Source organism: Ornithorhynchus anatinus, chromosome X1 (genome assembly GCF_004115215.2).
Source record: "Ornithorhynchus anatinus isolate Pmale09 chromosome X1, mOrnAna1.pri.v4, whole genome shotgun sequence".
In the NCBI taxonomy this organism is placed as follows: Eukaryota; Metazoa; Chordata; class Mammalia; order Monotremata; family Ornithorhynchidae; genus Ornithorhynchus; species Ornithorhynchus anatinus.
Window position 1 is genome coordinate 33,196,086 of NC_041749.1, and position 11,462 is coordinate 33,207,547.

At 48.7% G+C, this 11,462-nt stretch overlaps 1 protein-coding gene across 1 annotated transcript in view; it reads left to right on the forward strand.

Moving 5' to 3' along the window:
* The window catches only part of CCDC69 (coiled-coil domain containing 69), a 33,735-nt gene extending 24,479 nt beyond the window's left edge, over window positions 1-9,256 (forward strand). The window contains exons 4-9 of the mRNA XM_029051359.2: window positions 2,596-2,683; window positions 3,397-3,470; window positions 6,760-6,861; window positions 7,125-7,244; window positions 7,786-7,883; window positions 8,672-9,256. Of these exons, the coding sequence (XP_028907192.1) occupies window positions 2,596-2,683; window positions 3,397-3,470; window positions 6,760-6,861; window positions 7,125-7,244; window positions 7,786-7,883; window positions 8,672-8,846 (657 nt within the window). The 3' untranslated portion in view covers window positions 8,847-9,256. The remainder of the gene's footprint in view (window positions 1-2,595; window positions 2,684-3,396; window positions 3,471-6,759; window positions 6,862-7,124; window positions 7,245-7,785; window positions 7,884-8,671) is intronic.
* The last annotated feature ends 2,206 nt before the right edge of the window (window positions 9,257-11,462 follow it).

Genomic DNA, 11,462 nt, shown 5'->3' on the forward strand with positions numbered 1-11,462 from the left:
GTCTGCCTTCCTCCCCCTCACCCCATGCACGTGTGGTCCTCTGCCTCCTTGCATCTACTACGCACCCTGGCTGGCTCCAAGCTGGGACATGGGGCACACTACTCGCTGGCACTTCCACTCCTGCAGGTAGACACCTAGACTTCCTCTACCACTCCTCAGTCTACCTGCCTCACTTGCCCAAAGACAGCAGTAAGCCCTGTGCTGTTCCCAAGATTCTCATTGCTCCTTTCCCCGGGGCAAGTCCCACGCTTGTTAGGCCATCAGCCCCTGCTGTGAGAGAGGCCAGAGAAGCACCATGGGAGACTTAAAAGGGAGCAAAGTGGAGCACTGGCAGAAGCCTCAACATTTATGGAGGGTCTCAAACCAAGTGAGCTCAGAGAGAAGGGGCTGGGAAGCAAGCCCCCACCTGATCCGGAGCCAGAACATCGGGTACTTTCATCATTTTTGACTAAAGGCAGAGCTGACCTTTGGATGCTTTCACTTCTGCTCCGGCTCCATCCATCTGTCCCCCGGGGGTGCTCACAGCTCCAAGGGGATGGGGAGATCACAGTCAGCCAGATGTCCTACCAAGGAACAAGGGCTGGGATGGGCCCGAAGTATTTTTGATTGTCAGAAAGTGTCCTTCCGGGGACCTGTAAGGTTTGCTTCGCCTGTGGCAGAGGGACCACAGACCATCCCGGATACACAACCTGAAGGTGTCCCTGAACCCCAAGGAGATGGCTCACCACAAAGGGAAAGCCTTGGTTTCAGGAATTTGGGAACCGCAGACTTTGGAACTGAACTATACAGGAGGCTGAACAAGAATTAAACTTGCAACTGCAACTAATACAGGCCATAATGACTTTCTCAAGTGTGGTTGATTACATCAATGGCTCTGGGTTTCAGATCCTCACACATGAATGGAGGGCCTGGAGAGGACACCTCCTTCTTCAAGTCAGTCCAGTTCCTTGGTGTCAGACACTTTGGGCAGAGCATCTGGGGGTGAAGGTGCTGGGGTTGGAGGACACGCTGCATGACATCACCAATGCCTGGACCTGCCTCCCACTGACCACTGAGGAGTGAAGCCCCATTATTCCCTCCAAGTGGAATTCCACCTGCCTACCTAACTCCCCAACTGCCTAACTGTCCAAAACTGTATCAGTTTGTAACCTCAAATGTTGAAGAATCTGAGTTCTATTCCCTCCAAAAGACATTTTAGCTTCTCCTTTTAATATTCTAAATTTCAGTTGTTGGTAATTTATTTTTATCAGTCTATGTGCCTGTCTTCCCTAATTTGCTAGATTGCAGGCTAGGGATTGTCTGTAAATTGACTGTCTTAGAGTTTTAGCTCAGTCCAGCACAGTGCTGCATTTGTGCTTAAAATATGTATGCATAGAGTTGTCTTTGGAATGTGAAGATGATACTATTGATGGTTTAGTTCACAGTGTGTGTGTGGCTGAAGAGGCCAGTGAGGGAGCTACAACGGCCACACAAAATTGTTGTGTGATGTTTGCAGCACCTGGCACCATCTTATCTTTTGACTCTCTTGTTTCTTAATGCACTTAATAAATACCATAGAAGGGAGAGTTAGGTACAGGCCATGGTGGGTGGGTCGGTCAGTCAATCATATTATTTAGCACTTACTGTGTGCAGAGCACTGTACTAAGTGCTTGGGAGAGTACAATATAATAATAAATAAACACATTCCCGGCCCACAATGACCTTACAACCTAGAGGGGAGACAGACATTAATATAATAAATAAATTACATGTATGTACATGCCCAGCTCTGCCACTTGACAGCTGTGTGACTGTGGGCAAGTCACTTAAGTTCTCTGTGCCTCAGTTACCTCATCTGTAAAATGGGGATTAACTATGAGCCTCACGTGGGACAACCTGATTACCCTGTATCTTCCCCAGCGCTTAGAACAGTGCTCGGCACATAGTAAGCGCTTAACAAATACCAACATTATTATTAAGTGCTGTGGGACCGGGAGGGAGGATGAATAAAGGAAGCAAGTCAGGGCATTGCAGAAGGGAGTGGGAGAAGAGAAAAGGAGGGCTTAGTCAGGGAAGGCCTCTTGGAGGACATGTGCCTTTAATAAGGCTTTGAGGTGGGGAGACTAGTTGTCTGTAGGATTTTGGGAGGGAGGACGATCTAAGCCAGAGGCTTAGGCTTGGGTGAAGGTTCAGTGGTGAGAAAGATGAGATCGAGGTACAGTGAGAAGGGTAGTAGTACAGGAGCAAAGTTTGTGGGCTGGGTTGTAGTAGGAGAGTAGTGAGATGAAGTAGGAGGGAGCAAGGCGTTTGAGTGCTTTAAAGACAGTGGGGATGAGCTTTTGTTTGATGCGGAGGTGGATGGGCAACCTCTGTGCAAAGCACCAAACACTTGGGAGCGTACAACAGAGTCAGTAGACTCAAAAACCTGCCTTCATTGCAGTTCCCCTGGTTACTCAATCCAGGCTGGTGTCTGTTTCCAAGGTTCCATTAAAGTCCTGTTGTCACTTGTGTGGGAGGGCAGGGCTGGGAGGTATTGGTTTTCTGTTTGTGGGAAAGGAACTGCCTCATCACTGGAGCATATTATAATCAGTCTCGTGTTCCACGTTGTATTTTTAGGTGACCCAGGAAAGGGAGTTAGAGCTTCAAGAGAAGCTTGCCGAACAGTTCCGGGCTTTGACGGAGGCACATGATGGGAAGCTACGAGGTAACTGTGGGGTCTGCGCCTCAACCTGGGCCCCGTGCTCCCCCTCCCCTGTCTCGGGGGTCTTGACACAGACCCAGGTCTGTACAGAGTGAGTACCTGTGCTGCCCCGTTGACAAGTCTCTGCCATCTGCCCAAATCCCTTTGGAAAACAGGTTCTGTTTGGTGGAAGTCTGCTTGCTGCTCTGATTTACTGGCTGCTAGGAATCCTAACTACCCACCTTTAATTCACTGTCCATGGCATGCTCTCTGCCCAATGGCACAGATCCCAGTTTTGACTCCACGTTTTCAGAAAGCAGCACCTGGGCTGGGCAGAGCCATTGTGCCACTTTTGTTAATTCCGGAGTGGGACCAGGCGAGAAGCTGACACCCAGGTCCTCCTGGGGAGCCCATTCCTCAGTGTCCCCCCTGTGCCTGGCCCCCTCAGCGGGGTGCCTGTGGCGGGAGTGACTGCTGCCAGACCTCATCTTGCCTCTTCTTCTACATGACATTTCCACAGGCACCTAGGAAGCAAAGCTGAAGGAACTGGCTCAAGTTGCCCCTTTACCTTTTCTCCTCTCCAATAGCCTCCAAGGCCCAGGGAAAACACCAGCAAGCCAGGACCCCCATTTAAAGGGGTTCATCCCCATGGTCCATTTGGTTGAGCCATAATTACTGCTGCGTTCCCGACTTAGAGCAAACTGGGTGGTCACCACGTGTACTGTCTCCTCCTCCAGAGATCCATTTGTCAAATGAGCGAGAGAAGGCGGCCCTGACGGAGTCCTTCCAAGCAGCACAGTCGTCCCTGAAGGTCAGACCCTCCTGTCACCTAGCCTGGGTGGCTTCCTGTTTCAGCAGGGTGTATGAGCAGAATGGAAGAGGAGCAGCATGGCTCAGTGGAAAGAGCACAGGCTTGGGAGTCAGAGGTCATGGGTTCTAATCCCGGCTCTGCCACTTGTCAGCTGTGTGACTTTGGGCAAAATCGCTGAACTTCTCTGAGCCTCAGTTACTTCATCTGTAAAATGGGGATCAAGACTGTAAGCCCCATGAGGGACAACCTGATCACCTTGTATCCCCCCAGCGCTTAGAACAGTGCTGTGCACATAGTAGGAGCTTAACAAATAGCAACATTATTATTAAGAGGCCAAATGGGGAGGGGCTGAGGTCATGTGCTTTTCAACCATTGTTTTATTTGGGAGAAAATCACTTAGGAGATTTTTGACTTCCCCAGGAGACCCTCAAGTGGAAAGGGGGAAACAACTGATTGGCCCAGACATTAAGGGGACAAAGTAAATTTTAACAATAGGCAAGTCTTTCCTTAGAAAACTAAAAGTCATTCAAAGCAAAAAGTTAGCTAACAGATTATCCTCATCCTCACTTAGTAAAGCAGACCCCACAGTAATCAGTCAAAAAATCAGTGGTATTTATTAAGCTCTTTACTGTGTGCATAGCTTTGTACAGAGCACTGGGGAGAGTACAGTACATCAAAAGTTGATAGACATGTTCCTTGCCCAAAGTGAGCACCACCTACTGGGTACAGAGCACAATACTCAATGATTGAGAGAGTTCAATGAAGACAGAAGACATGAATCCTTCCCTAAAGGAGCTTACAATTGAGACAGATATAAAATAGTTTATAAATAACAGGAAAAAGAGAATGGAAATATGAAAGTGGATTTCCCTCTAGGCTCTAAGCTCGCTGTGGGCAGAGTCTGTGTCTGTCATATTGTTAAATCGTACTCTCCCAAGAGTTTAGTACAGTACTCTGCACACCGTAAGTGCTCAATAATTCTATTGATATAAATAGAGTACATAAATCAATTTTTATAAATTTTTATAAATTTGCCCTGGATGACTATGAGTGCTGAGGTAATTGGACTGCGGGATGTAGGATACCCTGAAGAGGAAAGAGATAAGAAGCAGGGAGACCAGTATAAAGGCTATTAGCTGATGTGCTATAAAGTAATAATAATAATAATGAAAAGAAGAGGATAACCGTGGTATTTATTAAGTGCTCACTATGTTTCAAGCACTGTACTGAGCACTGGGGTAGATAAAAGATAATTAGAGCTGGCATGGGTATCTCAGCCTAAATGGGAAGGAGGAGTATTGAATCTCCATTTTGCAGACGAGGGACCTGAGGCATAGAGAAGTTAAGTCACTTACCCAAGGTCATACAACAGACAAGAAGAGGAGCCGGGATAAGAACCCAGGCCCTCTGACTCCCAGGCCCATGTTCTTTCCACTAAACCATGCCGCTGCTGCTGCTTCTTATTATTGTTATTATTATTATTATAGTTTTGGTATTTGTAAAGTGTTTACAGGCACTGTAGTAAGGGCTGGGGTAGAAATAATACAGTCAGTTTAAACATAGCTTCTATCTCACACAGGGCTCACATTCTAAGGGAGCAGCCCTTATCCAGTTCCTAACTAAAGCTCATTTTCCCAACCATACTTCCATGAATAGTAGAGGTTACTCTCTTTCTCTCTGTCTGTCCGCCTGTCTCTCTCTCTCTCACACACACCCCCACCCCCCCATACACACACACACACACACACACACACACACACACACACACACTCACTCGCTTTCACTTCGATGAACGTATACCAAAACCCAGAAAAGAATTTTTGTGCCTCTTGCAACTATTCCTGACCCCGCTGGGCTCAAGCCAGCCTTATAAAGTCATTCTGTCTCTTTGGGGCCCCATTAATGCTAGGGCATCTCTTAACCACCCCCTTAAAGATGCAGTCTAGTCAATTTTCAACAATCTAGGAACTGATATATCCAGACCACTGGCTTCTCCATCTCTCTTCTGCTGCCTGGTTTCCTTAGAAACCGGGAAGAGATAGAACAGAAGAGGAAGTGAAACAGAAAACCTGCCTATTTTGATACTGTACTTGTTAAGCAGTTTTTCAAAGGTGTGGTGAAGGTGGAGGTAAAATGCAATTCAAATGAGGCAGAGGCTAAATGAGGTTTTTAGATTACCTGTGGATTTCATTTCTCTGCATCCAAATAGAAGCAATGTGGCGTAGTGGAAAGAGCATGAGCCTGGGAGTCCGAGGACCTGAGTTCTAATGCCGTCTCTACCAAATACCTGCTGTATGACCTGAGCAAGTTGCTTCACTTCTCAGGGCTTCAGTTTCCTCATTTGAAAAATGGGGATTCAACCTCACTCCTACTTAAAACTGTGAGCCTCATGTCAGCCTGATTATCATGTACCTATCCCACACTTAGTATAGTGCTTGGCCCATAATAAGTGCTTAACAAATACCTCAATTACTATCACAGATAATGGAGCGTTGGCTGGATTTGATGAAGAATAATTCATGGAGGTACAATTAACTGTCGCACTTTTGTGCATATTGACTGTTACTTAAGCACTGTTACTTAAGCACTCACATGTGCATACATGTACACTTTTCCTTCTTCCTTCTATCTGTAAAGTATTTTAGTAATAGCAATATTTGTATTTGTGAAGCACTTATTATATGTTAAGTACTGTTCTAAGCCCTAGGGATAATGAGATCAGACACAGTCCCCTTCCCCCATAGGGCTCACAGTCCAAGTGGGAGGGAAAGCAGTTATTTAATCTCCATTTTGACAGATGAGGAAACCGAGGCACAGATAAAACAAGTGACTTGCCCAAGATCTCACAGAGGCAAATGGAAGATCTGGGATTAAAACCCAGGCCCATGGCCTTTCCACTAGGTCACGATTTTTCTGTTTCCCCAACTAAATGAAAACTTCTCGAAGAAGGGACGAAACCTATTAACTCTATTGTACTCCCCCAAGTGCTCTGCACATAGTAGGTGCTCAATAAAGTTTATTAATTGATTGATGGGGGGTACTGATGGGTGGACATTTGTTATATAATCAAAAGTTGGTGAAGGACATCTAGTGGTGCCTTGTGGGATATCCGGGGCAATTACCCTAAATCTTTACCTGCTATACTGGATACCAGGCTCCTGGAGGAGGGGAGCCTAGAAAGTGACGCTCAATAAGTAATAGCCTTAATGGCTCTCTCTTGTTCTCTCTCTCCTCTCTTTCTCTCTTTCTTCCTCTCTCCCTCTCCCTCTCCCTCTCTCTCCTGCCCTAGGATACCATAGATGCGTTGAACTCCCAGTTGGAGCCCTTCCAAACAAAGATGAAGCGAGTAGAGGAGTCGATCCTGAGTCGAGATTACAAGAAGCACATCCAGGTGGAGACCTGCCCTCAACTCTCAGATAACACGCCCTAGTCCACTGGGTGTCCAGGTGCCTGATATCGGTGCCTGGATTGGCCATTTGGGAGGAAGTTCGTTTCTGGATCTCAAAGGGGCTCCAAAGTTGAAGGCCAGGGGCAGCAGGCCCCGTCCCATGTGCCGGAAGCGGGCTCAACTCAGATCCCCTTCCACGTGGGAGCCAGAGGCCCAGCGCCCTGCCACATGTCGGCCTGAAATCCACTCGGTCTTTTCCTTACTAGGATTATGGCAGCCCCAGCCAGTTCTGGGAGCAGGAGCTGAAGAGTTTGCACTTTGTCATTGAGATGAAGAATGAACGCATCCATGAGCAGGACCGAAAGCTGATGAACTTGGAAACTGTGGTAGGTTGGATGCCTTCTTTCAAGCCTCCTGCAGGACCGTGGGTCCTTGCTGACACCAGGTACCCCCGCAACTTGAGTTTCGAATGTCAGTCGCAGTTGTGTGTAAGATGTATATGCCCAGGAGAGCCTAGGAACCCACCTGTGGGCAGGCCATCCCTCCCTTCAGAAGCCACTGCTTCCCCTGAAACTTGATCAATCCGGATTATAAAACAATCAACTCTCAATTAACCCTAGTTCCCGGTTCCAGTTTATGGATTATCCAGGCTCCTTCCTGGTATTAATCTTCTATCTGTTTCCTCACCCTCTCAGAGGTCAGGCAGGGGGAAAGGAGAACAGCGAGATGCAGTTTAGTCAGTCTTTCTCCTTGTGAGCAACTCTAGTTAAAGCTTAGGCATGTGAGGAGCTTAGATGTCAGTTTTCATGGGGGTGCTATGGATTTCGCCTAACCATTTGATATGTGAAATCTAAGCAAAAAATAATTGGCACATTTCTCTGAGCCTGTCTGAACCACCAACCTCTCCCTCCCACTGGCCTGAAACAGAAAGAGAAAAACCTGTTCTTGGAGGAAAAAATTAAGACCCTGCAACAGGAGAACGAGGACCTTCGAGTTCGGGGACAGAACCACCTGCTGGTGTCAAGGTAACCTGCTCTCTTTCTCCTTCGTGTCCTCCCCAACCTCACTGCCCCCCTGGAGAGCTCCAGCTGGCCCTAAAAGTAGCACCCTGGAGTCTACCCCAGAGTCCCTGGAGAGCTTGTGTGGCCGGGCTTGGGGCAGAGTACGACCGTCGGAGCCCTAGAAGTAGAGAGCCACTGTATCCTGCCCCCATCAAGCTTTCCAGAGAGTTTCCTCTTTCCTCAACTGTCCAAGCCGTAGACGTAGAGAGCCACTGTATCCTGCCCCCATCCTGCTTTCCAGAGAGCTTCCTCTTCCCTCAACTGTCCGAGCCCCAAGTAGAGAGCTGCTGTGTCTTACCTGCCTAAAGCTTTCCAGAGCGTTTCCTCCTCCCTCAACTGCCTGAGCCCTAGAAATAGAGAGCCACTGTGTCCTTCCCCATTCAAGCTTTACAGAGGGTTTCCTCCTCCCTCAACTCTCTGGAGTTAGAGGATGAAGAATCCTGGGCCGACACCCCCTAACTCCTCCCTGGGATCCACCGGCTCCAACCCCAAACTCTTAGGCCCCTCCTTTTTGTCCTCTCGTCAACACTTAATAGAGTGCTCTGCTCACAGTAAGTGCTCAATAAATGATTGATTAATTGATTGTGCCACCAGCCCCGCCCTTAGGGCCTTGTCGCCATTTTTCCAAGAATGAGGGCTGCCTGTACTCACAGCCAAACCCCCAAACTGGATGGTCTGTGCCTCCTCAAGTTCTCCTCGTGTGCCGTTTGCAGACATATCCTGAGCCTTGGTTCTTGCTTTCTGCTCTGCAGGCAGCTCTCTGACGAGCTCCTTCTGGTCCAAGAGGCTTTGGAAAAGGAATCCCGGTCAAGACAACAGATCCGTCAGGAAAAAGAAGAACTCCTTTATCAACTTCTGAACAACTCCCCTCAAGCCTTCCCGCTGTCCTCCGTCACCCCTACGGAAGTCTCCTTTCTTCCCACATAGGACTCCGGACCGGAGGGGCGGGATGTGGGGGAATGGAGAGGGGCAGGGAAGGAGGACCGAGGGAACACCCTGGTCTCTATTCCCACCTTGCCTCAGTTCACCCCTCCCTCCTCTTGCCACTGAGTCTCAATGCTGCTGCTGCTGAGGAGCTCTCTTGTCTTTCAAGGGAATCTCCCCGCTAAGACTGAGCGAGTTTCTGCTTTCCCGGGGCACGGCTGTTTCCTCAGATCTCCTTCACATTCCCAGTTCCTGGTGTGCAGAGTGGGGGAGGGGGAGCCAGGTGTGTGTGTGTTTGGGGGGGATGGAAAGACATATGGCTGGGAGGTGGAGGGATCAGATCCATCCAGAAATACGAAAATGGGTCTGTCCCACCCCTCGGGTGAGGCCAATAAAGGCAGAGTCAAGGGGAACTGTGGACATTTCTTCCAGAGGGGGCCAGTGAGCCATAATAGTGTCTGGGATGTGGGGGTAGGAGGGAGAGGCCTACGAAACCTACCTAGCCATAGTTGGTGAGGCTGGCCCCTCTTTGGGAGTGGTCCATTAGTCACTTTCTCCAGGCAGAGATTTTTCTATCGAGTCCCAAATTCAACATTAAAATGAAGGTGTTTCCTAGGGGTGGTAGTGCCCGTTCCCCTGCCCTGTCACAACTCAGCCTGTGGGAGCCATCCTCTGCTGGCAAAGCTGCAGCATTACCTGCAAAAGCTGTTTATTAGCAATCTTGGAGCTGATCCAGCCACGGGGCCTGGAAGACCACGAGGGAAATATTAGTGAGAGAGAAACCGCCTCTGGCTCTTTTCCCCAGCCTTAAAGCAAAGCAGATGGAGCGTATGCGGGGTTAGAAGGGGTAGCCGTACGTGGACGATGATGGCAGGGCTGTATGGTTAAAGGGGCCATGCCGATTCATCCCTGGAGGTAATTTTTTTATGGAATTTGTTACGTGCTTACTATGAACCCAGCCAGGTACTAAGTGCTGGGCTGGACCCAAGCTAATAAGGTTGGACACGGTTCCTGTCCCACATGGGTCTCCCAGTCTTAATCCCCATTTTACAGATGAGGTAACTGAGGGACAGAGAAGTGACTAACCCAAGGTCACACAAAAGACAAGTGGCAAAGCTGAAATTAGAACCCAAGACCTGTTGACTCCCAGGCCCGTGCTCTCTCCACCATGCCACACTGCTTCTCACATTTTTGTGGTATTGGTATAATTGTGGTTTTGTGTGCCAAGCCCTGTACTTAGCATAGGAGTAGATACAAGATAATCAGGTCAGATAGTCCCTGTCCCATAAGGGGATCATAGTCAAATAGGAGTGAAAACAGGTATTTAATACCCTTTAACAGATGAGGTAACTTAAAGCTCGGAGATGTGATTTGTCCGAGGTCACAGAGCAGAAAGGTGGCCGAGTCAGGATTATTACCCAGGTCCTCTGACTCCCAGGCCCGTGCTCTTCCCACTAGGCCGTGCTACTTGGGCACGGGATATGTAGCTGTACCTGGCCTTTACTGACTATTGGGTGCTCTGGTCTGGCTGCAGTGCCCCATGATAAGTGTCCAGTGTTTTTGACAAGTTCTGGGGGACAAGTCATATGCCTCCTCCCAGTAGTCTGCCCAGCCTCAGCTCCAGAGTTGTTCCCGATCATGCTTAGGCATCCTAAAGCCTTGCCAGGATGGAATATCCTAGCTGTTTCCTGCTGCTCTTCCTCATAGTCTTCCCATACCCCTCTTCTATGTCTATTTCCAAACCTTGAGTCCTCTAGGCATCTAGCCAGTGGCACCTCCTCCTCTGCCACCCCCCATGGTGCCAGGGTTGTGAAGCTACTGGCTCGGCAAGAGGGCTATAGGCAGTCCTCAAACCTTCGACACAGCCGCTTCCCTAAAATATCAGATTGAAATGTGAGGCGGATCCTATCTTCTCACAGGGAAGTGTTATAAACGGGACTGGAGTCCACTTAATCTGAGGTCAGATTCCCCATTTGGACCAAAATTGTTCCAAACTGAGTACTCATTCAATTACAGATGGGTAATAGAGTTGTGTCAGTGTATTTGTATGGAGTCAGAGGGGTTCCATGCTCAGGTAGCTGACTTACTTGATCACAGATAAAACAGACAGATCAGCCAGTCCAGGAGATCAGGGCAAACACACATACACACACACACACACACACTTTTACCTCTCCAGCCTCCCTTAATTCTCCCCTTCTCCCCATTGCAGTTTTTAAAATTGTTTCCCCCAATTTCCCTGGGATGCCCCCTCTGCCTCCCACTGCCCACACCTCCAGTACTCTGTCAAAAAGGAGATTAGTATTGGTCAAGTCAACAGTGATGTGTTGGCAAACAGAGATGGGGCGTAAACTTAAAAATGTAAGTGCTCGTCTTAATCAAGGCATCATTAATTGAAGACTACCCGGTCTGGCTACAGGTGGGAGTCAGGCCCCTGGGGCCAAGAAGGCAACTGAGCATCACCCACTTTTGTCCAAGGTCCAGGGTCATTAGCCCCTCTCTGCCCAAGCTCCTTGTGGGCAGGGAATGCATCTACCAACTCTGTTGGAGCCGGGTCTCGTGGAGGAGGGCTTCCGGGGACAGAGCAGCTGTCCCTCTGCAGAAACCATCCTGTACCAA